The following is a 27,485-nucleotide window of genomic DNA, read 5'->3' on the forward strand; positions in this document are numbered from 1 at the left end:
GAGATAGATGTGCAGAAAGGAGGAGAGAGAGACTTCCTTCTTCTTTTCACTTCAAGAATGTCTTTTTCTCTTCTTCGTCTTCCATCGGTTTTCAATTCTCTCTTGTTGTCTGTCGAGAGTCTAACTCCTTTACCTGCAAGTTCATTCACACATGCGGGATGAAACTCGTCTCTTTCTTCTCAAGTCTCAGAGGGTACCTCCTCTGTTTCTTTCTTCTTCTTCACCGTCCTTTTCTCNNTCTTCCTTTCCTTGTTTCTCGTGTCTTGCAGCGGGTCCCATTGTGGTTGCTCTTCCTTTTATTCCCTCCTTCATTTAACTGTCTCTAGTACCTCTGGGTTCTCTGTGCTCTTCTTGCTGTCTTTCTATGCGTTGACTTGAAAGGCACGTCACTCTTAGGGCCATGTTGATTGACTTCACTACGGTAGTCGTCGTCGTTGTCGTTGTTCTTCTCTTCCTCTTCTCAAATCCTTCTTTCTTGCACCTGAGAATCGAGGGGTGAGGAAGGAGCTCTTCTTCGTTCATTAACTGTCGCATTGACGATTCGAATCAGGGGCGCAAGAGCTCTTAATAGAAGAGTTAGGCGAAAGGTGGGAATAGGCGCGATCGTCTTCTCCTCTTGATATATAAGAAGTTCCAAAGATGGAGAGACACCAGGCGCCCCCGCCGAGATGGCAAGATGAGGAAAAGAAAGAGGGAGAAGATCTTTCTTCTTCTTCTTCAGGGGATGTTTCTCGCCAAGTATTGCAAGAAAAGACTTCCTCAACTCTGCAGTCTTTCGATGGCAAGGAAGATTTCAAACAAGACAAGAGAATACATGATGCTTCTTCTTCTTCCTCTACATCGACTGCTAAAGTTGGAGAAGACAATTCTTCTGTCTTTCCGGAGCCGTCATCTTCACCTCATTTTCATATTTTCCCTTCAGAGCCTTCAAGGATAGCAAATCCTCTTTCTTCTTCGTCTGCTATGTCTTCCTCTTCTTTCTCTTTCACGTCTAATTCTCCTTCCCCTACTTCTCCACCCCCTCTTTCTTCTGGTTCTGCTCTTGGATCTTCATCTTCTCCTCCCGTCTCCGGTGTTCCTTCATCCTCTATCTCTCCGTGGTCGTCGTCGCCCTTCTCCTCTTCACATGCTCCTCCGAATCTCGTGAAATTTCAGCCTTTTACGTTGAGTATTGACGTCTCTTTTTGGAGAAGATTAGGAGAGAAGAAACTTCATGAATGGCGTCTTGAGACCCCATGGGTCCCTGTCATAGCCTCAGCAATTCCAACAATCTCTCGAACGTCTTTTTCTTCTTCTTCATCTTCATCTTCTTTCTCTCTCTCTCACCTTCAGAGTGCTAGCGAGGAATTCTCTCTCCCGGAAGTGTCTCCTCGGAGTCTTTATCCTCGCCTAGGAGCAGTTCGAGGAGAGGGGGTGGGAAGTGTCGCGGGAAAGAGAGGATCTCTTGGATCAACTCTAATACAATCTTCATCTTCTACCTTAGCCTCTGGAGGTCATATGGCAAGTCCAGCTGTGTTTCGTCTCGACGGTCGTGCTTTTGCGAGTGAAAAGGCATTTTTCCATTGTCCCCAGCAAGAAGAGGAAGAAGATGAAGAAGGTCTTTCGCTCTTATCTTCTTCTTCTCAAGGAGAGAAGGAAGAGCAAGAGAAAGAAGAAGAGACATCGTCATCTTCTTTCTCGCGACCTCGTTGTCGTGAGAACCTCACTTCTTCTTCTTCTCTGGAAAGCACAAATGTACGAAAGTTAACGACCAAGTCAGAGAATTCCCCCTCTTCCTCTTCTTCTTCTCCATCTGCTCTATTTGGTGGAGAGGTTCCTATGCTAGGGTATGTGTATAATTGTAATTCGCTTGAAGAATTTCGGACTTTTGATCGCAAGTCAGCTATACGAGATCTCCTACGAGGAGGACCGGGGAATGCGTCTCAAGCTTCCCCTCTTTCATCTTACCAACAAGCAGTCGTAGGATTCTCTAGACGTCAGAGTCGACGAAACCTATCTTCTACTCCTTCTTCTTCTTCCTCCTCTTCTCCATCGTCTTCGTTGTCTTTGACCCCGGGTCACCATTCATCACACCAGGGATCAGAGAGCAAGTCCTCATCTTCTTCTTCTTCAAGTTCTCTTCTCTCCCCTGTCGTGGAGACAACAGGCGAATCCTTACAGAAGAAAACACCCTCTTCACACGGGCCTACGATACAGGGGGGACCCTCGTCGAGAGCCTTCTGTGGGGTGAGAGAAATAGATGAGAAGAAGACTTCTTACTCTCGGAGTGAAGAATCGATCTTGCTGTCTCTACCTATCAATGAAGATTCTTTCTGGTCGGGAGACAACCCGGCGACTTCTTCTCCAGGTGGAGAACATAAGAAGACTCGAGAAGGTCAAATGGTGGATTCTGCAGGCATGCCTTCGTCGACGTCTTCTTCTTCTCCCTCTTCTCTCTCCACGTCAGGGAATGAAGAATCCTGGCGTTGTCCGTGTCATTTATCGTCATCTGCTTCTACGAAATCTCAAGAGAGGTACCAAGGTCTCGATAGGGGTCTTGGTCGACATAGAAATCCTAAAGGGGCCTCACAGCACACGGCCTCCTATCATCAGCCATGGTTATGCGAGTGTATGTACACCTCATTACCACCTGTCTCTCTTGCGTGTCGATTTCTTCTAGTCACCTTCATCGACCTAAAGGCATTTGTGGCTTTCTATTCTTGTGCTCTACCATGTGTAAGACCAGGTATCGATTTCTATCTCTTTCGTCCTCCTCAGAAAGTCATCATTCCTACATCTTCTCTCTCTCTTCATCCTTCCTCTCCTCGACAGAATCGACCTAGAGGAGAAGGAGATAAAGATAATGAAGTTGAAGGAGGTCTTGCCAGCAGAGCCGGAGATGATAGAAGAACGGAAGAGAGAGCTGACCTAACCACTCAAATAGAAACTTCTCTCCTTCTTCATACTTCGCCTGTGGAGACGAAAGGACGTCTTGAAGATACCTCTAGTCGCGACGCTATGAAAGAAGAACCTCCTGTTTCTTCACGAGGTCGCCTGAAGAAAGAAGGAGAGCGAGAAGGAGGAGAAGATGACGAGGTGAAAGATGTCCAGACAGAAAAGCAAAGAGGAGAAGGAGAAAGAAAAGAAGAAGAGGAAATGGCGAAAAGATACGTGCCCTCGGGTTTCACGATAGAAGAAGTTATATCTCTTTCAAGAAGAATCTCGACTTTAGAAAATGGAGAGTCGCCTTATATTCGGAGTGGTGTATTTCTCATTCTTAGAAAGGAGAAGAGAAAAATTAACAGAGATGACAGGTGTCAATCAGGGGGGGTGGTCCAAGACGAAGGTACAAAGAGCGATGAATCTTCTTCTCTCGAGAAAAGAAGATCTCCGCATATTTTGCTTCAACACGCTTCTTCTCTCACTGGAAAAGAAAGCTTGAGAGAAGAAAGAAAACAAGAGAAGGACAAGGAAGAACAGGAGAAGAAGGATGATGACGAAGAGGGGGAGAGGGTAGTAGGAGAGAGAAAAAGAGACAGTCAAGAAGAAGAGACTGTTGGTAAAGGAAAAGAGGAAGATGTTCTGAAAGATCAAACAAAGAACGCCAAAGAAGAAGAAGACGAAGGAGTACCAGAGAACAGGGGGAGAGATCGCGGCTTTTTCTGTGAAAATGAAGAAAGAATAGACTCTTCATCTTTCTTTCTTCTTCCTGTCCTTGCGTTAGAGTATCTCTCATCTATATTAGAGACTCCCTACAGCAATAAGGCATGCATCACTACTGATACAAAGATTCCTACAGACACGCGTATAGACACTTCTTCTCCTTCTACCTCTTCTGATCTCCTGTCATCATTGCATGTCTCTACGTCACCGTGTATCTCTTCTTCTCCTGCCTTCCCCTCAACTCGACCTTCCTTATCTTCGTCTTCTACGGTTTCGCCATCTGAAGTTCGTAGGCGATTTCCTCCTTCCTATTCACGACGTGTAACTGAGGCGATTAAGGCTGCGTTGACATCTCCTTCAGGTGTATATACACTGTATTTGTGTTATATTGATCCATCAGGAAATCCTGATGCTCTTGGTTGGCCATTAAGAAATCTTCTCTTTCTTCTTTCTATACGTTTTCATCTCTTCGGGAAAGTTCTGCCGATTTTCTCGTTTCGTGACTTTCATCTCCATCTCTCTCTCTCTTCCTCTTCCTCTCTTCTTTCTTCTTCTTCTCCTTCTCCTCCTTCTCATCATCATCCTCCTTCTTCTTCAGCTCCTTCCGTTGTCTTTTCTGAAGGCGCTGTCGAAAAGCAGCGAGAAGACAAGAAGCCGTCGGACCATAGTGTCTCTCCAGAGGGAGTGAAGATGGAAAGTCAGTGCATGCGGACTTCTCTACAACAGGAAAAAGAAGAAGAGGACAGGATGGCTATGATCATCACAGGAAAGCAAGAAAAGGAGAAACCTTCTCCCGTTGACCTCTCTTCTATTCCACAACCTTCACAGTGTCATGACAGGAGTGTATCTTCTTCTTCTTCTCAGTCGCAACTCAGGGAAGGTCCTCCTAGCAAGGATCTTCAAGCAACCACGCAATCGATTCCTTTCGAATCGTCGTCTCGTCATCCAGCTGCAGGAGGCATGATGCATGCCGTTGTCCGTTCTTTTCTGTTTTCTATTGTTATTCCACAGGAGCATGCCTTCTTACCGGTTGAGTTAGATACATCGCGTTGTCTCGAGCCAGGCTCTCCGACTACGCTTTGTTCTTTCCAGCCTGAATCTTTCTCTCAAGCATCATCTTCACAGAGAGGAGGAAGAGGAGGAGGAGGAGAAGGACCTCCTTCGTCGCAAGAAGGACAGCATCTTGTCTTCTTATCTGCTTCTCCTCCAGGTTCTCTATCATCTAAGAAAGACAAGGATGAAAAGAAAGAAGGAGAGTCTGAGAGATGTACGGAGAAAGAAGAGGAAGAAAGAGGAAGAAGAAAGATTGTTTCAGTCTCTTCATCTCCATCAAAGATAACACCTCAGAAACCTTCTATCGTGTCAGGATGGCTAAGACATCCAGCACACCATCATCATGTAAGCCATGCGCCTAATCAGGCTATCAACCCTGAGCTGCCTCTTCCTTCAAAGAATCGTCATGGAGGTAAAGGGAGTCGTGGAGGGGACAGAGGAACGATGCGAGAACAAGGTAAAGAAAGTAAAGAAGAAGAAAGAGGAAGAGGAGAAGGAGAAGGAGAGAGAGATTCATCAGGTCAGCAGTCTGTTGGGTATCGGTCTCACGATCAACATCTTCACAGTCATTCTCCCCCGTCGTTGTCTTCTTCGACAGTCTTTGTGGTAGCTCTCCGTCGATATTTAGATGGGAAAACCATTCAAGGGGATGCGGTAGATCTCAACGTCCAGTTGATTCGGTGGCGAATTCTTCCTGACTTCGAAGCGAAGAAGTTTCAACACCTACGCGTTCTTCTCTTAGGAGCAGGGACATTAGGCTGCGGTGTAGCTAGACTTCTCCTCGCTTGGGGAGTCAGGTAGGAGCAAACAGAAAGAAAGAAAGACGAAGAAGTAGTAGTAGGAGGAGTGGAATAACGGGTGTGACAGTGAAGAGGACAAGATGACGAGGGATGACTGAGATGTAGATACACACAGAGAGAGGTGCAATACAGTGAAGTCTTTACGAAGAGGAAGATGAGTAGAGGGGGACGGAGAGGCGTAGCCTGTGTTGTCCCTGTCTTGCGAACAGAGCTTAGAGAGGTAGAGAACTCCCATGTAAAGTTGGACGTCATCCATTCATTCTATCGCACGCTTTTCTTCTTCACGAGGGGGTTGCCAGTTGTTTTTTTTTCTTTCTTTCTTCGGGTCCTTCTCTTCATTCTTGAAAGTGATGAAGGTTTAAAAAGAAGTTTCTCTTCTTTCTTGTCTTCTCCTCCGTGTAGTCCTTCTCTCTTCTTGCCTCTTTCTATCTTTCCTTTCCCTCCTCTTTGTCAACATCTTTTGTTTCACGTCTTTCTTATCTAGCTGAACGTCTTCCACCTTCTGTTTGGTGTCAGGGTGACTCCACTGCACACTGCGGTGTATGTACACCTGATGTATCTTTCTATCTTCTTTGGTCGATCTCTCTACCAGATCGCTTCCAGGTGTATAGACACCTCATATTCAGTGTGTCGCTCTTCGGTATCACTTGTTTCTTTCTTTCTTTCTCTTTTTGAATAGGCACTTGACTTTTGTCGATTCAAGTTCTGTAGCTCTTTCAAATCCCGCACGACAGTCTTTATATACATATGAAGATGCTGTTCCCCCGTCTTCTCAGGTAATCTGATCAGATAATGCCTTTTATATATGAAGAGAGACTGAAGTCGAGAAGGTTGATCTTTTCGTCTTCATCGTCTTCTCGTGTTCCTTTGGAAAAGAGGGAAGAAGTGAAGTGCGTTCTAGTCTGCCGGGTCGGTGCATGCGCTATGACCTCTTATCAACAGCTCTCTTTTGCTCTGAGGACTGGCCTTTCCATCACAGTCATATAACTAGCTATCTTCAAGCGATATGTATCTTTCTTCAGTCTATCTACCTGTGTAGTTAGTTATCTTTCGTAAGGTGAATATGTCGTTTAGTTGTATTTGTATTCATTCTGCACATCGTACATAGCAGTGACGAGCTGCTTGTTAGGTATAGTGTCTGTATGGACGCTTTCTAGAAATCTTTGTGTAAGAAGGTGGTCTTCGCAGATCAAGTCATATTCGAGAGACGTAGGAAACCTCTCTCAATCAACAGATCCAACATATTGCCTTGTCTTCCGTATTCACATATTGACGTATGTCTTTGTTGCTAGGTGTGTATACATATGTATATGCGTCCTGCCTTGTTTCCTGTACGTATATATATATATATATATCACCATCAAGCTCTTATATGCATGCACAGGGCTCTCAAGTAGACGACTAGTCTTATGAAACTCAGCTAGATAGATAGATTAAAGATAGATAGATGGATTGAAGATTGATAGATAGATCAAAGATAGATAGATAGAGAAGAGAATGCGGGGAGAGCTTGATTGTCTCTGTGCTGTGCCAATGTACATTCTAACTGCTAATAGGGAGGCGGGGGAGGAGCTTCAATAGGAGACAGCGGTTCTCTCCATCACAGCCACCATCGACGACTTCACCAGGTAGAAGGAGGAGGTCTGAAGAAAGTCGATGCTGCGTGTCAACGTCTCCGTGCTGTAAGGCCGGATCTTATATGTCGGGGGATTGATTTAGAGATTCCTATGCCAGGTAGGGGGAGATAGCTTGCCGAGAAGGAAGAAGAAAAGCTGAAGGGAAGGTTCTCTTTTTCTTCTTCCTCCCAAATGTCTTGTGGAGGTCTTCACTCTGCTGTCTCTTAGAAAGACGGTTGACATCATTATGAATATCCTTGGGGTATTTCTCAACGACGAAGAGAGCGAGAATGTTAGCGGGGTGTACGAGGTGTACATACACCTGGTGTGGATGCTTGAAGGATCCGTGGTAGACACAGGGAGAGAAAGACGGGAGAGAAGAAGGAGAGCGAGGAAGAGGGAGTATATATGTCCGTAGTGTAGGAGGATAGAGTAGAGTGAACGTAGATGGCAGTTCTTTTCCTTCAATCAGATAGAATTGTGTATGTATGTGTATCTCTGTATAAAATATGTATGGTGTTGATGTATATATATATATATATATATGTTCATTCTATGTATATGCCTGTATGTACGACGTAGGCGTAGATTTGCATGCAGCCTGATGTGTCTCGATTTGTATGGGTGATGTATGTGTACGTGAACATACATGTCAATTGATGTGTATGATCTCTCTGTATGTATCTATGTGTGTGTCTGTGTGTAAGCATGCACCCATCTACTTTGGTGTTTATATCTATGTCACCCATATGTACCATGGCTGTCTATCCTCACTTAAGCTATCTATGTATCTATGTTTATTCACTGATATCTTCTTCCCATCTTCTGCTTCTTTGCAGGGCATCGACGTTTCTTAGAGACTCCCCTCGGAACGCGAAGTCTTGAGGAGGCTCACGATCTTCTGTGGCGCCTTATATACGAGCACGATGTTGTTATGATGCTCACAGATTCGAAGGAATCGCGATGGCTTCCCTCTCTTATTGTTGCTGAACAGTAAGAGGGTATACGTCGTCAAAAAGATGGCCATACCTTATCTGCTCTTCCTGTCTTCTTACACATCTCTCTATCGAAACACTCTTTTCTCCTTCTACTTTCTCCCTTCCTGATCATCTGAAAAGTCTCCTTCTTTTTCTGTATGTTGATCCGAGCTTCTCAGTCCCTCTTCTCTTTACGGTCTTCCCGGGGCGACCTGTTGTATCTCTCGTATATAAAGATGAGGTCGTATGGCAACTACCATAGTCGTTGGGACTTAGCAGGGTGCCTGAGTCTTCGCGTTTAGAGAGAAGCTCTTGTTTCCATAGAGGAAGTTATCTTTCTATCGATAAAGAACGCTTGAGAAGTGCTTCCGCTCTTTCTCTCTTCTCAGTCATGCTGGAAGAGACGTCTCCTGTGTTTAGAGGTATACATATCCCTGTCCTGCCTTCGCCTCGCTACGCAAGATCCAGTCATCTAGACACATGCTTTTGGGGGTGTGGAAGAGAGAGGTATGCGGCTGACTTTCTCTTTTTCTTTTCTGTCTCGAAAGATCTTCTATGGGTGATTTCATATGGCCTGACCTTCATATCGACATAGAGATGTGTTCATAGATAGAGAGAGATCTAGTCCATATAGCTGTCTGCGTGTTTGATTAGACGTAGATCTACTGACATCTTGGAAGGCAGATAGGAGTAGACTTTTACTGTTTGAAACCCTTGCACATAAGTTCAGCAATATCACACATATCCCTTTCTTCTATCTATCTTCTTCTCTTTTTCTTGGGTGTTGACAATAGGTCCAGCCAACCTTTCAGAAACATCTCTTCTTCGTCTTTATCTTCTTCGTCTTTATCTCCGACCTCTCCTATATCAACAAGTCCTACATCAGACAGAAGAAGTTCTTTTCTCAGGTCGCAATCAGATACAAGCGGGAGTATCCATACTCATCAAAGGCACCACCAGAGACAGCATTCTCCTCCCTTAGGTATGGCTGTAGGTCTCGGGTTCGATTCCATGGTCGTCATGAGACAAGGCTACAATGGGAATGGCTTAGGCTGCTACTTCTGTAACGCTATCAGTGCTCCAGCGGATTCTCTTGCTAACAGGTAAGATGAAGCAAAGCAGATCACACACAGGAAAGGAGAAGAAGGTGGAAGCCGGTACTATTGTCTATCTTACGCAGATCTTCATATCATTATACCACCTAAGATACGGATAGATAAATAGATTAAAGATAGATAGATAGATAGATTAAAGATAGATAGTGTATCATGTATGTATATTTGCGCGGTGGAGTATGGAGAGAGATACATGTGTATACTTGTCTGTTGATGTGTCTTCATCAAGATGGCGTGTGAATGTATTCTTCGTCATGTCTCCTGTCTATATATATACATATATATCTGTTTCTCTCCTTTCTACGGTACGGACATTCATCTGTTGAGTGTTCTTTCTCTCGGCGAAGTCTTTAAGAAGGAAACGAGTACAAAGCACTCTCCCCTACGGATCCAATCATTACACCTTCGATTAAGTGGATTAGAAGAGTCGCACTCTTGCGCAGATTCTTTCAGGTGAGAGCTCATTCTCTTCTGCCTATGTCTTTGTTTTTCTTTGCATGTCTCATTGCCAACTTCTCTCTCTTTGTCATGATACAGGACGTTAGATCAGCAGTGTACAGTCACCCGGCCTGGAATTAGCAGTCTTGCATGCAGCGTGGCTGTCGAGCTGCTCGCTGCCTTGACTCAGCATCCTCTTGGTTTTGGAGCTCCCCACACTGACGAAGATCCTCTGGTTGCATGCAGAGGTCACCGGCGGAAAGTCTCGAAGAATGGAGATGGAGAGGGGGGGGGGAACAAGAGTTCTCGTAACACAGTCCAAAGGAAAGGAGGAGGAGGAGAAGAAGAAGAACAAGGATTCTCTTGTATGGGTGCAACGCCACATACTGTTCGTGGATATCTATCAAGTAAGCTGTTGAACTGAGAAAAGCCGCAGTTGCTGTGTAGAGGAACTTTTTCTCATGATAGAGAAGAAGAGAAACATAGATAGATAGCTTTACCGAGTTGGTCTAGGGTGTCTCTTTCTATGGGAGTAAGAAGGGAGATGAGATGCGGAGGGGGTGGAAAAGGCGTAGAAGAATAAAAAAGAGCGAGAAAGAAAGAAAGAAAGAAGGGAAAGACAAGGATATGAGAGAGGTCCGTGTTGTCGTAGTTGTAGTGTCTAGAAAGTAAGGTGCTTATGAGAATGATAGCTTTCACTCAATCGTTCTTCGCCAGAAAATTCCGGGGGCGCGTTGGAAGTCAAAGTATCTGAATGGTTCGTCCGAGGAGTAAAGAAGAGAACATACTTCGGGGAGATGAGGAGAACTGGTAGACGCTCGCCAACGACATGAGTTTCAGAGTGTATGTACATCACTCGGGACGGGGGAGTCATTATCATGTCTATGATAAAGCATTATGTCATGGAGACTTCATGACAATGGAGGAGGTGTAAAGATCTTTATAGAAGATTCTAGACACATTCCCATGTATCATGATACTCCTTGGTTCGCAGCTCTCTTAGACGAAGAGATGGATGTACGCAAATACAAACCCACCGTATTTACCTGCCCATCCTGCATGCATGCATCTGTCGACCTCCAGTTCTTCTTCTCTCACGTGTAGTTCTGTGATATATCTAGATATATAGATAAATCAACGTACGTGCACATGGATATATACAGGTACCCGTACACATGACACGAAGATGAGTGTAATACAAGAAGGTTCCTCTCTAAGGGGCACAAGTATCAAAGCCTGCCTTGCATGAAAAGATTCTCTTTGCCTTTTCTCTCTTGTTTCACCGAGGAGTGATTTGGGAGGTTTCTCTGTTGTGTCCTTCTTTCTCTGCTTCCTTTTCTTGCCCTCTCCGCTTTGTTCGAAACGTGCGATGTGTCCCCGGATGTTTTGTTTGGTCTTTCTCTTTCTTTCTTTCTAGATTTTCGAATGGTTTCTCTCGCTTCTGAAAGTTCCCCGGAGTGCGTATGTTGCTCCATCAATATTCTAGAGAGATACCGGCGCGATCCCCATGGCTTTCTACGCGAGATTGTAGGAAATTCTTCTTTACTCGAGACTTATTCAGGCTTAGAGGCCAAGCGAAAACTGATGGAAGAGAGAGGTCAAGAAGCCGATGTTATATGCCTTAGTGATGAGGATGAAGAAGAGGCGGAGGGGGGATTTGAAGAGAAAGAGAAAGAATCGTTCAAATGAAAGCTGGTATATGTAGGAAGAGAGAGAGATCTTTCTTCCTATGGTCTCGAGTAGGTACCCGGTAGCTAGCGTTAGAAAGAAGAAGTTTCGATAATTACCAATAAGGGGATAATAGTAGGAGGGTCAGGGAGGTGAGGAAGGAGCAGGAAATCGCCAGAGAAATCTTGTTCGATTGCTTAGGAGCGCGCGTTGTGTACTTATTATCTTGTTAAGAACATCTTGTCGCCTATTTCACGCATATATGAAATGGCATATTGAGATGTATAAGCATATATACATATGTACAGGTGGTCTATTTGTTTGTTGTCTACCTTTCTTTTGCTGGGGGATGGAGAACACGAAGAGAGTCTTAGAGGTTAGACTGGTGTCTCCCAGGAGGTTTCCATGCATGTGTGCCCTAAGCATATAGGTGGTCAACATTCTCTCTAGTTGACGCTTTTCTTTGACTTTCGGCAAGAAGAGAAATGACGTTATTTTTAAGAAGGATTTCCTCTCTCACTTTTCTTTCTCTTGCTGGCGGTGAACACAACGCGGAGAAGGAGAGGAGTGCTTATCGAAGTAGTCGTTACTTACCAGACAAGCGTGTTATGTTGATTCGTATAATTCCTCTTACTGATTCTCGAGCTTTTCTCTCTCTAAGGGGAGAAGCAAGGAAGAGGACACAACATAGAATGGATGGATTTTTGGGATTTGTAGCTAGGAGGGGGTAAAACCGTCAGACTGGAAAAGATGCCGACCCACATGTTCTGGAACTGACGTGTGGAGCTGGCGAACAAAGAAAGACACATGAACGGATGAAGGGAAGGAAAAGAAGACACGACGTTCTTTGATCAAAAGTTTGTTTGAGTGGAGGAGCGTGGCATGATGGAGAAAAGATGATCAGAAAGGAATGAGGAAAGGTATGGAAAAATAGAAAGACGGAAAGAAGAAGCACTGAGGAGACGAGAGGGTGGGAGGAAGGAAAGAAAGAAGAGAGCGGATAAGAGTTCGATGATGTGAAGTAAGGCTTAGCGGTAAACGAGAACAAGCCAGCAAGATTTCTGACGTTGTGCAACTCGTTTGTTTCTCTCTCTCTTTCCTAAACTGTCTTTTTCGCGCTTCTTCGGTATCCCTTCCCTTCAATACCTCTCATCAGGTGATAAATGAGAAAAGCCGCCAACTGAAATAAGGAAGCATAGGGAAAACAGATGACAATCTAAACCGATTGATTGTCCGGGGGGTCAGCGCAGCTCCCTCTTGCTGGTGATAGCGAAAGGACGCTGAAAGGATAGAAAAACACTGATACGTATGCATAGAGGGAGGAGGCCCCACCCACCGGACTTCTGAGATAACTTCTTGTGCCGCGCAGGGCTTTTTTCTTGTAGTTCGATGTAGAGGTTTTTCATGCCGACTGATGAGGAGCATCCAGGCTTCTCAGTCCGCAGTCCGATTGATCAGGTGATTTCGGACGAGTAGGATAGTGCTCTGATCTCAACTCCACGGTGCTGTCCTGGAGTTTCTTCACGTCTTTCTCCTTGATCCGACTACAAGGTGTGCCGTGATTTGTTGTCAGGGTACTTTACCTCCCTCGATCCGAGACTTACTCGGAATTGAGAAACGGAGGCAAGCGTTAGCCGCACCAGAGAAGAAAGTTGTGGGCGCCTCTCTCTGTCTCAAGACGCTAGAGAGAATGTTTCTATCCTCTCTACAGGATCGGATTGGCAAGTGCCGTAGACTGGACTGGTGAAGGCGTTCATCATACAGATAGCATTATCGGATAGGAGTGAACTTTTGTCTCGTAGCACACACCCGATAAAAAAGAAACATCCACTCGAACCATGGTAGATGAAGCAGAAAGAAACATATACGGGCGATGTCGTAAAACAAGCATACTCCGCTTTCTTCTGTTCAATCGTAAAGGCGATCGTGTGTGTGCTACCTTCTTTCTTTCGGAAGGAAAGATGATACCAACTGGTTTGTGAAAAGGCTGCTGCCGAAGTATCTCTACGCACAAAAACAGCTATCAATCGCGACAGGTGCACTTCTGGTCGAATTCTTTGAAGAAGAGACAATGGAGTTGTGTATCTACCAGTCGTCTTGTGTTTCTAGAGTAGACGATGGTAGAGCATGGAAAGCATATGGTGACTGTCTTGATTCAGTTGTGGAGATGCGTCCCATCTTGTATGGCCGGTCCAGTTACCAAGGTACCTTCAAAGAACAAACTATTGCCACTTGACTTTTCTAAGATGCTTTTTCAATCCATGGGCAGGAGACTCCTTCACGTACCGTGAGGTAGTACACAGAAAAGGAGAAAAGCGGGGGGTAGAATGGAAGCCACGGTGTTATCGGCGTCCAGAGCACTGGCAACGGGGTGACAACTCCCACTGACATCTCGTGTACAGCAACACTGCAGACATTACAGCCGACGGCTTCCTGAGAATCCTGCCCGAGTTTAGTTGGTCTCCCGACCACCTACAGAAATCAGATCGACACTTCAACAAGGTGTTGATGTTCGCATCTCATCAGAGCAGGCCGCTCACTCCCGTCAACCATACCAAGCGTCACAGGCATTTCGTGCCGCTCTCATTGTTGTCAAGGAAGGTGATAACAAACGCCTCCTCACGATTCCGTAGAGGGCTCCTGTGTCGTTTCTACAGATAATAGAAAGTAAGTTCTGAAGGAAGAGCTGTTGACGATCAACGAAGAAGAAACAAAGAGGCATATGCCTCCGTACAAAGATTGGATCTGTGTGGAACGAGTAGGCAAGCTTCATTCTCCCTTGGAGTTGGGAGCGAGGGAGAACGATTTCCGCAGATACCGAGTACAGGTATCTACATGGCCACGGACATTATCTACAATCTACAGGAGTTTGAATCCCAGTCAACGGGGGAGCATATCATGAAGAACTCTTACTTCTTTTAGTGAAATGGGGAGTGAGGTACGTAGATGAACACTACTATATTGAGTGTGTGGGTAGTGCTTGGTTAGCTCGTGGCCCTGGCAGGCTTTGTACGTGTCCCCCTTCAAGCGTACACGATAGTCCAAACGTATTCGCAAAAACGTATTGGGCTGTAAACTGTGTCTCCGGTTTTCTTGCTCGAAAGGAGAGACTAGCAAACAAAGAGGGGAGAGAAACCTCCACACTGACGTTGTAAGGTCGCGGACTGACGGTACTGACAGCGACACTGGCCATCACTATGTGGGCAGAAGGCTAAAGGGCCGGCGACGTGAGGAACGGTCATGCACACTGTAAAAAGAGAGCTTCTGTGAATTCAAAATACATAACAGAAGCTACTGGGTTGTTGGTGGTGGAATCGTACGTATCGGACAGGCAAATGAGCCCGGCTTTGTTTCCCTACACTGCATGTGGTGTATGCGCTACAGAGGCTGCCGCATGCAGAACCGCTTTGTTCTTCCGCCTGGCGGTCCAGAGTGTGCATTTGTAGATCCTTACCTCGTTATTTTTCAGAAACCGCCTGGAGCCTGCCTAACTGAGCGCAAGATGCATGTCGAGTTTCTTCGTGTGTCTTTATTTCATAGAGGGCTTCCCATGAAAGCTACTGCTATTCCTTCTCTCTTGGGGGGGTCGCCATTCCTGCCCTACTGATCGTCTGAATTACATCATCTGGCGTATCTCGATTCGCACAGAACAGACAAGTGCTATCATATCTTGTCAGGTTTTTTCTTTTCTTTCCTCTGTTGTTTTTGTGGACGAGAACCACAGAGCTTGTCGCCTGTCTTCTTTGCATCCACTCTATCTTCTAGGCCAATGAGCGGCGACCAGCGTTTCTCTGGTCCTTCCGCTTTTCCAAAAAAGAATGTATTGTTTTGTCAAGCATTACTTCGATGCTCGTCTCTGATAAGAGCTTTTCTCTCTTTTATTTATTCGCATTCATCTCTGACCCGTGTAATCAGTACTGTAGCTTTGTCGGTCCGTCCATTCCCTCTCAGCTATTGCAGCCAGAGGACGGCGTCATCCAACCTTCAGTGGGCCTTTCTTTCGACGTCTAACTGGTGTATACGTAGAGGCACACAACAAAGCAACATTTCAGAGTTCTACGAGGCATACCACCATAGGAATGAATCCCCCGTGGTCGATCGTTCGCCCTCAAACTTAGTTGAATATGTCAGAATCGATTACAGTATCTCAGCAAACCGTTGGAGGCAGCTGCCACTTGTGACATACAGCAGGTATACTATTGCTCTTTACTTCCTATCTGTATTCTCCTTGCGATCTACTTGGCTTCGTATTCTTGTTTCCCATGAAGCGTTAGCAGTTGTATTAAGGTACGTCGTCTATATCTTTCTACGGATCATCAAGACGAGAACGTGTGCAGGTCTGCCTTTCAAAGAACTCTTCACTCAGAGGAAGAAGAGAAAGGAGTTGCCTCTTCTCTGTCCAAGGCAAACTGGTATAGAAGCCTTCAGCTTATTCGTCTTAAGTAGTCATGTATGATGAGGGAGAAAAGGCTCTTCTTGGCTGGTTCTTGTTAGGTTTGTGGGATTCCCTTCTCTTTCGTGTTTTTCCTTCCTCTTTCTGCAGCAGAGGAGAAGGAAATTTGCGATAGAAGCATAAAAAGGACTTTCAGATCTCAACTTCAGCCTTGAATCTCTCCACTGTGCGTACGCCTCAAACCGTAAACAACCCCTCACTTCCCGTCCCCCCTGCCCTCCCCCTTCCGGCTCTGCCGTGTGTTTCCCCATCTTGCTCTTTTCCTTTCCCCTCCCTTGCTTTCCTTCTGTTCCTTCTCTTCTCTCGGGCTCTCCCTCGCCACTCCTTTCCCCTTCACCGCCGGTCAGGAAACTCTGTTGTCTCTCACTTCATTCCTTTTTCCCTTGTCTCCCTCTCTCTCTTCTCACTTTGGTCTCTCCTTTTCACTCTCTTCCTGCTTCAGATATCTGCATAACAATGTAACTTTTTCTCTTTCCCCTGAAATCTTCTGTCGTCATTCTTGTATTTCCTCGGTTGCATTCTCATTGTCATCTCTTCTTCTTTATTCTCCCCCCTTCTCCTCCACCCTCTCTTCCTCACTCCCTGACACGACCACCCCCCTCCCCCCCGCCTCCCCCTAGTTAGCTCCTCATTATGCAGCCAGACGGTTCAACAGCCTTTTTGGCTGTAACAACTCGATGGCTGGGCTTTATCTCAGGTATCTTTACAATGTCTCTGTGGTGTTTCCTTCTTCCAGCTACCAAAGCATCTATAACGATTCCTTCACACTTCCTAGATGATGTGAATCGATCTTCGTGGAGACAGCAGTTATTCTCTTTTGCACCTGACGTGTTTATTGATATATGGACCCCTTTTGTCATGGGATTAGCTTCAGTTCTCTGTCACTTCGAAACATTTAACTTAGGCTTTATAACGAACGATTTCTCTCGGTTCTTCTTGTGGAACTTCATTATGGCTCTCTTTGGAAACCTAGGATATGCAGGGGGGATGGGAGTGCTCGTGGGATGTGTGACTCTTCTTACGACTTTCTTCTCTCTTATATGTATCTTCACATGTGATGGATCTGCTAAGCTCGAAATTCGTCTTGGTAAAAGAAGCCAAAGTATGAGTTTCTAGGAAAAGAAAAAGAACGAACGAACGAACAATATACGGTGGATAGCTCAGTCACAACGAGAAGGAAGGAAACAAAGAAAAAGGATGAAAGAGAGAAAAGGGGGAAATGCTAAAGGATCAGGTGATACATATACAAGGAAGAAGAGGATACCAGATAGGGACCAGCAATCTTTCACGTTTTCCTCTTCTTGTTAAAGGAGGGTGAACGAGAGGTTTGGGAGAGACGGAATGCTATGTAGCGACAAACAATATGGATTCCTTATAGATATCTCAATAGGGAAGCTGAGTTCAGGAAGAGAAGTGGAAGACGGCGATCTATATGTATATACAAACCTATGCATGTACATGTGATTTCTTTGAACACGTGTGCCTTGTATGTGTACATACACATGTATTTATATATATATATATATATAGGGATATATGCCTCTGTAGTGTGACGTGCATATGTCCAGTGCCAGCCTACGTCCTTCGTTATGGTCGTAGACATGGGAGAGCTTGGTGCACAGCAGGAAGTTCAGGAAGTTATACTGTTTCTCGAGAAAAACAGAACAGTGGATTCAGCGTCAGCCTCTTTTTCACTCTCGTCTTTTCTTCTTTGTAGATCTCCCCTAACCTGTCTTTCACGAGCAGGAGAAGAGAAAGGTAGCGGATGAAAAGCAGGGACACACCTCGGAGAGGCTTCCGTTCTGCATGAGATGGAAAAGAAAGTAGCCTTTTTTGAATGCACTCTTCTTGAACCAATCAGCCTCCTCTATCGTGAAAAGAGCCTCAGTGTAGATGTGAATACATACATGTGTGTTTGTACGTGGATGCGTATATATATCATGCTTGTGTATCTTTGTGAACAGATGTGTTTACTTGTATATGTTGTATAAGCAGATATAGGAAGATAAACGAGTGAAGGAAAATCAGTTGGTTTTCTTGAATGGTTTAGACGGATATCGTTCATCATCTCGCAACGCCCACTCCCCTCCCTGTTTTCTCTTTCGTCGTAGTCTGTTTCACAGTCAAAGATAGCTTAGTGAGGGGAAAGAGAGAACGGCTTCGACTACAATCGAATTAGATACGCAGAGATCCGTACTGAGTCTTTTTGTCGAGCGCGAATTGGCAGGTGCAATCTCTCCATACTGTCGTCGCTGTGAAGACGACCTTCTATAATAAGCAAGAATAAGCGTCGCTCAAACGCTGAAGGACACAAAACTCTCGTTTTTTCTTCCTTCATGCCAGAGAAGAAGAAAACGACAAAGAGAGCCGTTATCGATGGAGAGATAGTCAGATGAGTGATGGATTGAGTTTCCCGCGAGAAAAACCACTTCGGCTGGATTGAAGGAAGCCTCACGGGAAGAGCGGGACTCAGGGGCACATGAGAAAGCCTGGGAAACAGGGCAGTATGACTGAAGTACCGTTTGACTTTCGTCTCTGGATCGAAAAGAAGAAAGAATTCGATCGTTGGGTGGAGAGAAAACGAGCGGCGAAGCAGGGAGTAGAGAGTGAGTGAGTGGAGTAGATGGTTGGCTTACGAGGTAGGGAATGCGTTTTCCGCCTGTGGCTCGCCAGTGATAAGAGGCAACAAAACGAGAAAACAAAGAAGGGGGCAACGGATTTGAACCAGAGGATCCTTTCATCTTTTTCGTGTGTATGTGCAACAGGTATCGAACTCTACAATCAGGTGATGTGTCGTGTCATTTTGAAGGGACTTCGCCAGGAGGGGAAGTCGTGCCTGCCAATGAAAACACTGTTCGTGACAGGAGCAAGGCCTGGTGTTTGAAAAGGCAAGTTGGTGAGATTCGTCGAAATTTTTCATGCGACGGAGTGTTTTCGATGAAGCTCTTTTGTCTGTGTATCCAAGGAGACTCGTTAGTTACTTGTGATCGTCAGAATGAAGTGGATGAACGGATGGGATGGATTTCCAGTCTTTTTTGTATCCTGATGAGACCACTGTTGGTTTTTAACGGACTCGTTACTGGCTCGAGCTTTCAAGAGAAAAGCGAGCTTCACACGAGAGGCACTTCTTTTTGACATCTATCAACTTATCGAAGAGATTCATCTTATTACGATCGGCCGCAAGTATCTACTGCCGGTGTGCGTGTGCGTACAACCACACTAGCTCACGGATGTGCTTCACCTTCTCAGCAGCAGTCCTGTCCGTCGTAAAAAACACGCATTCTACAGAGCGGCGGGAAGAAAAGTGAGATATAGTATCCGTATGACTCAACCACCCTAGATGCCCACATGGCGAAGGTCAGCGGTTGCTGCTCCCAGCAACGGTGCGTGTGGACCGCTTCTCTTCTGAAAAGTAGCGACACCCGAAAGTAACTCGTCGACGATACCAAGTAGAAGACCTGGAAAGAATGAAGAGCGGAGAGTAAAACTACGGTCTTTCGTGTCGTCAGGGGGGCCCATGATCAGTCCGCACTGGCATAGGGCGCGGCTGCACCCTTCGTTATCCGCGAGTAGTAGCGAGACACCTAGTCAGTCTATCACGTATGATGGAATGCAGTCGTGTCCTTGCGAGTGGCCGAACATGCCACCGGATAAGACAGCCGGGTATTGAAGTGTCCGCCTGTTGGCAGATGACGCTTTTCCCATGGGGAAGCTGCCGTCGCGGGTGTGTCCGGTCCAGGTTGTTGAGGTGCGCGACAAACTAGTAGTGAGCTCAGCTCCACCACACCGCAACCACAACACGCCACTTTTCTTTTCGGGCTTGGGATCAAGTCTTTATTTCCAGGACACGTGAGATTTCAAGAAAAAAGAGGATTTAGCAGTCTAGTAGCAGAAAGGACAGATACTTGTAAGTAGGTTCGACAAAAGAAGGATCAGCGAGGCACGCACACATACACAGCCCACGATCGTACTCGTCCGTGTGTGTCTATCAGCCGTCCCTCTCTCTTCTTTTGATATTGGGACATCACACTGACGTTTTCACTCACCGGCACAACCATGTCCCTCGAGTGCTCTCCATCCTCACCATTATCAACCTATGTCTTTGACTGGGACAACAACTGTGTCGCGCCCCTGTTCACATCCACCACCCACATCCCCCCTCCTGCCCTGAGGAGACAAAGTCGGTGATGAAGAGATAGAATTGATTGCTGAGCTGGATGTGGCGGCTTCAGCCAAGTCCTTGATGTCTTTCCTTCTTTACGTTCGGGGTTTCTCCTTCTTCTCCTTGAAGAGAGCTAACAAAGACGCACCCGCCACCTTCACCACCTTGAAACGGACACCGGGAATATCACCGACGGCATGACCACTACGACCGAAACCGGCAACAAGAACTTCGTCGTTTTCGTCAATGTAGTTCAAAGAACCATCACGGGGCACGAAGGCCGTGATTTTCTTCCCGTTCTTGATCAACTGGACTCTCACGCACTTACGAATGGCAGAGTTCGGCTGAAAGCACAGACATCCACATACACGAATGCACATCAAAGATCCTTACCTCACTTCCTTACATCGCCTGTATGGCAGCCTTCCACTTCGCGTGCTTGCCGAAAACGTCTCAATGGATTTTCTACAAGTGGAGCTGGTGGAGAGCCAGGCCGACCTCTCACGCGTCAGACGACTGTTCCAAGAAATGACAACTCACTCTCAAGACTTGTTCACTGCGATGGAGACTTTGTTGTAAGAAAAGTAGAGCATCGCCAACTGTTGGCTGCAGAGTACTAGGTCCACCGATACGCACACCCAACAGACAGCCATGGTACAGCTACCTGAGGTTGCGGTCGGTGTCTCTGCATCCAACCCCACCCTCGAATCTCAGGAGCTCTCCGCGGGCGACAGGAAACTGCCACACACCACAGAAAACTTCCAAAAACGAAGATGGAGTGGTCTCCGTAGCCAAGTCAAATTCTTTACCTCTCCCATGACACCGTAACTGCGATTGGAGAACCATGCAACTACGGCAACGCCTTCAGAGAGGAGATTATGAAATCAGATGAGGAATTTCCCTTCAAATCGGACGACTCTCTACGTGAGAAGACGTCAAAGCATCCACAGAGGATCACACCGACGTCATCCGTTCCAAAAGAGAGGGTCATACACACGCTACTGAGATGTAGAGTCCGAGTGTGAGATTCCCGTACATACTGGATGGCATAGGCAGACTGATGCAAGTTCGTCATACCCTAGACCTACAGTGCACCTGTATCGTCTGCAAGAAAAGTCCGATCTGAACTGACAGCATCTACATGTGTTTCTCACCTGCTTGGCTTCGATACCGAGCTTCTCTACAACAATGCCCTTAGCATGTGAGCTGCCTCCGAAGGGGTTGGCCTTCCATCTGCATTACAAACAACGGTAAAGTCAGCAAAGCAGTTTTCTCTACGCAAGGCTGGAAATTTATCCCTGTACAAGGTTCGACGAAAGCAGATCCTTCTGGGACTCCGCTCCGTGCCACATGAGAATATCTTAACCCAGTGTTCACGACCTTCGATCTAACGGTTCACATGCTCGACCTAGGGGCTTGGAAGGGTGCTGTATGTCAACTATCGTACTCATACATCGTGCATGAACAATCGGTTGTTCGTCGTGCCACATATGCAGCACGTCTGTTTCACCTCTGTCAAGAGTAGGGGCGATACTTGTGAGCACGCATGCAAAAAATACCCCCTATCGACCAAGCACAGACGCCCATCACCAAGTAAGAGGAAATCAGAACTGCAGGACCTAAGAAAGATACAGTGTAACACGGAACAGACTCTGTGTGGAGAACTCACCTTGTCCCCAAGTGAGCTTTCTTGTAGGTCTTGTCCGCCCATTTCTGCAACCTGCGACGAGAGCGCAGCTTACGAGCGGTACGAATTCCATTAGGCTTTCCTGCGTACGAACACAAACCAGAGCTGGCACATTCCTTTCACGCTGTACGGTAGTAACTCGATGGAGCTCCTCAGCCGGAGAGAGTACCTGCTATCGGACGTAAAACGCATGGTCGGGTGACAGCCAGAGTCGACATTGGGTTGAACTATTTGGGGTTGCACGGTGGACAGTAACACCTCAACGATTAAGACGGCACGCACGCGTGAAGTCCGGGGGATCTCGCGTGCGCCCCGATATCGAGTGTGCATACGACAGGATCTTCGACATGTCAAGAACAGAACGCAAAGGAGCTCCCTTCCGCTCCAGTGAACAAAAACAGCATGGAAGCATACGCACGGCACCACAAGAAAAAACGAGACACGACTGCAAAGGAACGATCACGAAAAAAGACGATGGCGATCATCCCCTCTCAACAGTGTCCGCAACTTGTAGACTGAACAGTGGGATCGTCAGGCCGGGGTGAACCTACCGGTAGTGTGTTAACATATATAGCAACAAGGGCGACTCCAGTGCTACAAAACTGAAAACGAAGTCCTTTATTTCAGTCATACAGAACAAGCATTACGACCTAACTGTACGAGAAGCTCCTTTTAATCGATGCGCCGGTCGTCAGCGCCCTATCACGACTCCAGGAATCATCGGGGCGTCTTCATATTAGTATTTAGTGTAAACGGAAAGAGAAATCCAACCCCACAAACGGAAGTGACCACTTCTAGACTGGGCAAGCAGACGCCTTATTGTATTCATCTTTCTCTGCCGCTTCCTGAGTGCCACGGGGAACTCTCGTACGTCCCGCGATGGAGTCTTTCCAGTCAACACCACGCCCTACGACTGGAAGAGAATCGGACCAACGAAATAGCTGCTTCTTTCTTCGAAAGTGAACGTGCCAGAAAAGTCTGTTATTTTCTGCCCAAAGTTCAGCCCCACGCTGTTTTCGCAGCTGCTCTTCGCCTGCTGTGTGGGAGAGAAAGCGGAGAAAACGGGTGAAGGAAGTTGCCCGTGACAATTGTACATGGTGTATAAAGCTCAGACTCACCCATTTTGCTGCAGCTCTAACGTCGATCAACTTCAGAAGGGAGAACGCATGACGAAAGACTGAGAGACGGCACAAAGTCTGTTTCCTCTCACCATTATTCCCTTCCTCTCAAACGGCAGCCCTCAGACTCATGTCGTGCTACACCCTCCACCACTTTCCTAACACAGTCGGGGCACCTTCGCCCCGTCTAATATGCGGTAATGCCATCGACCCTTTGCTCCAGTCTCCTCGCATGCGGTTCTCAGGGATTCCAGCAAAATTACAGCGGAACAGATGTGAGAATGCGATTCACGTTAACAGCCTGAGCGTATTGATTCCGTCAGTGTCCCCTTTCTCTCACCTTCTACCGCCCGAGCAGGCGATCCGGTGATACGGTCTGCTGAATCCCAACCAGCCCGTGCTAGAGTAAAATCTCTACGGACTGTTGCACCTCGTTTTAAGCCGTTCTGAGGACAGAGGTCCTTCCTCTGGCCAAGCATAGGTCTGCTGAACGAACTGGACGTCTCGTTGTCGGCTATATTTTAGGCCGGAGACAGTAGTGCTTGGGTCGCGTTTTCGATCGTGTGCTACAGACCACGCCATGACTGTTAGGGCGTTGTTACGCTCCGAGTAATGCTTGTTGCTTGACTCCGCCTTGTGAGAAGTGCATCTGTGTGCGGCGGAAGCCGTAGACGAACCCTTCCTGCTGACTTTCGAGCGTCCCCGCTGCAACAGGCGACGACGAGGCGACGACGACGTCGATTGCCTCGCAGGGCCGGTCCCTGGGCGCCGCACAACTGTGAACCTGTGACGTTCACTACGCGACAAGCGTACCACCACACAGAAGTGCCCAGCCTCCTGGCGGAAACTGGATATTTTGTCGCGCCATCCGTGGCGCGTGTAGTAAACCACTAGTATCCAAGGTGGTGTGCGCAGAGGGGGACTGCACTCCAGCAGCGAGAAAGTGCCTCGGAGTACCGTTCTAGAAGGCAGCCGCTCAGACGGGCCCTGTGCTGCGAATACTCACCAGAGGGAGGTGGGGCCTCTCCAGCAACGGACCATGATTCTAAGCTACGGAAGCGGGCCACATCAGCTGCTGCAGTTTCTGGTAAGAGCAAGTGGCGAATGAGTGGAAGAGTGCAAGATCTGCGTGTTTGTTTGAGAGTGCCAGGAAACGCATCCCGGTCCCGGAATACCATCGGGGAAACGGCACCCTCTAGCATAGTATCTGCTAAAGGACGCAGGAGCCGAAAGGCTTCAAGACTCATTGAACAGATCACAGACTCCTTTTGAGAACAGAGAACGGTGTAACACATTCGACCAACATCGCCGCTGCATCCACGTCACACGTTTAGAAGCCATGCCGAGATATAAGGAAGTGCAGCCCAACAAAAGCGGTGAAACTCCATGGCGTGCACTGTTCCAGAGGGAAACTACTCCACACTTCCGCTGGCTCCGGGAAAACGTCAGGGTCCTGTCTTGCCTCGCGTCGTAGACGGAACAGTCGAAAGACTTCTCCAGGAAACCTTGCACTCCTCGCCGTCCTTGTCTGTGGTGGTTCGGCACTCAGGGCGCAGCGTGCGCGTAAGGCCCTTCTAACCGCATTTGTAGGTTGAAGTTCTTGTGACAGATTCAGCTATTTTCATGGCATACACTTGCCTTGTATGTGCCCTGACCCACCATCCTCATATCTGTAACAGCTAAAGTAGCTGCCTGTGCCAGGCATTGCACGGTCGCAACCCTGGCAGCCGGTTAGCAAGTCTTCTTGGTTCTTGACTTGCGGTTAGTCGATGGCGGGCGGTAGGCAGTGGGCAACCACATACACTGGCGTGAAATTTCGCCAGCACTAGTCAAGATCTTCTGAACCATGTGTGCGTTTGCTCACTTTGCTCAGAGTTATCATGTCTCCACTGACAGGACACCAGATAGGAATGGATCAGCGGATACTCACCCTTCTCGTTATCCTCTAGCTGTATGGAGAAACTACAGTACGCGTGCTACCAACTTCAGTTTGTACGGTTGCCTTGGGACCACCAAGCCTAACAACTTTTGCAGACCCAGTTCGGGGCGACGAGACAAAAAGAAGTGTTGCGATTGTGGGTCAAACATGCGTGGCAGTGGGGCGGAACTGTTTACGACTGATCGGTCAGACTTTGTGTCACGCACAAGTCCGCGCGGACGTCCCAACGGCTCAGCAGAATGACTTTCTTCCAGCGGCCGTGTCCCCATCGTCGTGTGAAATGCTGAGGCTCGCCATGTGAATGAACGAACGCACACGCACAAGAGTTCTACCGATAGGAGGTTCATAGGTTCGTCCGGCGAAACGCCAAAAAGCCAGAAACAGGCTCCGAGTGAGGAAAGGACTGTGGCCTCATGCGGACCCCACGACCTTTCAGACCGCAGTCTTGTGAGCCTGCTTTTGTCCGATTCTCTGTCATTTCACACTAGCCTCACCTCCGGAAGACCAGCGACAGTATTTGGGTCGGGGCTGCCCTCCTAGCATGTGATGAGTATTCGTCAACGGCGGTAGGGCGGCAAATGTCCCACTGAATACCCCCTGTTTTTTCCGTTTGCGTGCCTGCTGGCCTTCGAGTATACACCCTGTACACAGGCATTAGATGCGAGGGAACTGTTTGTGTTGGCCTGCCAGGGCAACCGTCCCGCCCTGCCCGGCTTTGGCACAACCGAGGACCTTGGCATCAGCTACGCAGGTTCCCCGTTCCCTAGCCCGGCTTACGGCGGCTCCTTTTCCAGAAATTCTGTCGAAAGCCACTGTATATGGGAGACCAGGGAGAGTCCTCTTGTCCTCGCCCGTTTTGCCTTTCAGTAAAGAACTTTAGGTTCCTGGGACGGGATTTGAGTCGTGCTGTCTTGCCCGCATTCGACAACTTGTCTCGCTGCGGCCAGCCACGCAGCCGTACGACTTCGCGCGAATCAAACGACTCACGCAACTCTGCGAAGCAGGACACTTGAGGCTCGATTTTCTACGTCCTCTAGTACGCTGGCGGATTGTCCCCCGTTGGTATTTCCGGCTTTTGGCGCGTTACGTCATCTTGTTTCCTCTCCATTTGCTCACCAGAGACTAACCTCAGGAGCTGTAAACCGCGCTAGCGTCAGCCGGTCTTTCACTAGGTCACATGAGAGCCCGTTCTTGTCACTTTCGACAACTTTCCTCTTCCCGGTTCCCCGTACCTTCTTGAACCCGGTGCCGTCGATGTATATACATCGCAAGGCTTCCATCTCGTGCCTTCTTTCTCTCTTCGTTCGTTGAAGTCGAGTCTTCTTCTATTTGCGAGCGAGTCTTCACGGACACGTGCAGTGCCTGTGGTCCCCGAAGTCAGAAAACTTCCTTCTTTTCTCTTTTCGTCTCCTTGCTTCTCGTGTTCCTAATCTTTCCCTTCCCTTCACCGAATTTCAGCGAGGAGCCCTGCCCCGTTTTGTCTCGTTTCGCCGACTTCTCCGCTCAAAATGACGTCTCTACGGCCTCGCGGACCCGTGTCCGGCGTTGTGTATTGGGAGAAGCAGGGCGCTGACCGCATGTGCGCTTTGCATTGCATCAATTCTCTTCTCCAAGGCCCTGTCTATAATGAGACGGAAATGTGTAAAATTGGTTATGAATTTGATAGACGGGAGCGTCAATTGATGGCTGAGGGAAGTGGCATGGACTCCGCGGCTTATAAGGAGTTTTTCGAAGAAGAGTCAGGGAATGTCGCTCACGACGGATTCTTCAATGTCTCGGTCCTCATGGAATGTCTTCGCAGACAACATATCCAGTGTATCTCCACGACAAAGCCGGAGGTCCGGGGGGTTCTGAATGATCCTGGTCGTGAAGAAGGCTTCATCCTCAACTCCAACGAGCACTGGTTTGCCATTCGAAAGGTTGAAGGAGTTTGGTGAGTCAACCGCTCTCCTCGGCTTTCTCAGTCTGATCCATCCTATTATATCCATTTCTCTTCTCACTGAAATCCATCATGGGAAGGACGGACCCCCAGGAAAAAGGGGCGGGGAAGGCCAGGTGTGAAAACTCGAAGGCACGGTCTATCGTCACTCTTTGTCTCTACACCTCTTTTCCCTGCTGTGGCTGAGGCATCTCCCATGAGGCTGCTACTTCACAGCGTCAGCTTCGGGAGGAGCTAGGGAGCTTTTTCGTTCTTATCGTTCGTCCCTGACTGATTCTCTCCTCTTCTTTTTCTAACTCACTACCGTATTCTATCAGCTCGATTATCTTTTACCTCACCGAAATCTCTCTCAAGTTGTTCTGCATACGTCTCTTTCACACCACGCATTTCTCGCTTCTATACTGCGGACAGCTCTCATTAGCTTTCATCGGAAGCGAGCTTGTTAGACTGGTATCTCATCTTTTTTCTTTTCTCTCCAATCTTTCGAGGAGTCTTTCGGAGACGACTTCTGGTTCGTAAAGATTTCGTTCTTCATCGGGGTTCAGATCGTTGTCTAGGTACTCTCACTTCAATCCATATCACGTGCATGTATTCGTAGTTCTTCCTCTTCTTCTCTTCTTGTTCAGCTGTGTTTCGTCCCTCTTCCGCGGCGTCTTCCTTTCTTTCTTGATGTTGTTGTTATCCCTCTCCCTCTGAGTTTTCTTCCCTTGTGTCTCCTCTTCTTCTATCTGTTTTCTGTTCTCTCATGTGTATATACAATGCGCCCTATATACATATAGAGACTATCCACACACAGACAGCTACATTCACAGTATATACCGTAGAGATATAGATATATGTATGAGTGCATACAAGCACATAGTATAGTGGACTAGTGT

General features: G+C 47.3%; 3 protein-coding genes across 3 annotated transcripts; 2 read left to right on the forward strand and 1 right to left on the reverse strand.

Annotated features, from left to right (window-relative positions):
- CSUI_002971 (autophagy-related protein 7 atg7) lies at nt 1-13,213 on the forward strand. Its single transcript, XM_068063169.1, has 7 exons — nt 1-5,492; nt 6,175-6,271; nt 7,052-7,229; nt 7,951-8,104; nt 8,883-9,191; nt 9,741-10,048; nt 11,059-13,213. Exons 1-7 carry the CDS (start codon nt 640-642, stop codon nt 11,328-11,330), a joined length of 6,171 nt encoding a protein of 2,056 aa, XP_067924850.1. The 5' UTR covers nt 1-639; the 3' UTR covers nt 11,331-13,213.
- A 1,380-nt stretch (nt 13,214-14,593) lies between these two features.
- CSUI_002972 (uncharacterized protein) lies at nt 14,594-18,764 on the forward strand. Its single transcript, XM_068063170.1, has one exon. The coding sequence runs from the start codon at nt 15,079-15,081 to the stop codon at nt 15,763-15,765; it is 687 nt and encodes a 228-aa protein (XP_067924851.1). The 5' UTR covers nt 14,594-15,078; the 3' UTR covers nt 15,766-18,764.
- An 891-nt stretch (nt 18,765-19,655) lies between these two features.
- On the reverse strand, nt 19,656-22,861 carry CSUI_002973 (40s ribosomal protein s23). Its single transcript, XM_068063171.1, has 4 exons — nt 22,730-22,861; nt 21,594-21,693; nt 21,079-21,157; nt 19,656-20,268 (listed from the first exon to the last, which is right to left on the reverse strand). Exons 1-4 carry the CDS (start codon nt 22,731-22,733, stop codon nt 20,020-20,022), a joined length of 432 nt encoding a protein of 143 aa, XP_067924852.1. The 5' UTR covers nt 22,734-22,861; the 3' UTR covers nt 19,656-20,019.
- Nucleotides 22,862-27,485: the final 4,624 nt, after the last annotated feature.

This window comes from Cystoisospora suis (assembly GCF_002600585.1).
Source record: "Cystoisospora suis strain Wien I chromosome Unknown contig_1253, whole genome shotgun sequence".
Lineage (NCBI taxonomy): Eukaryota > Apicomplexa > Conoidasida > Eucoccidiorida > Sarcocystidae > Cystoisospora > Cystoisospora suis.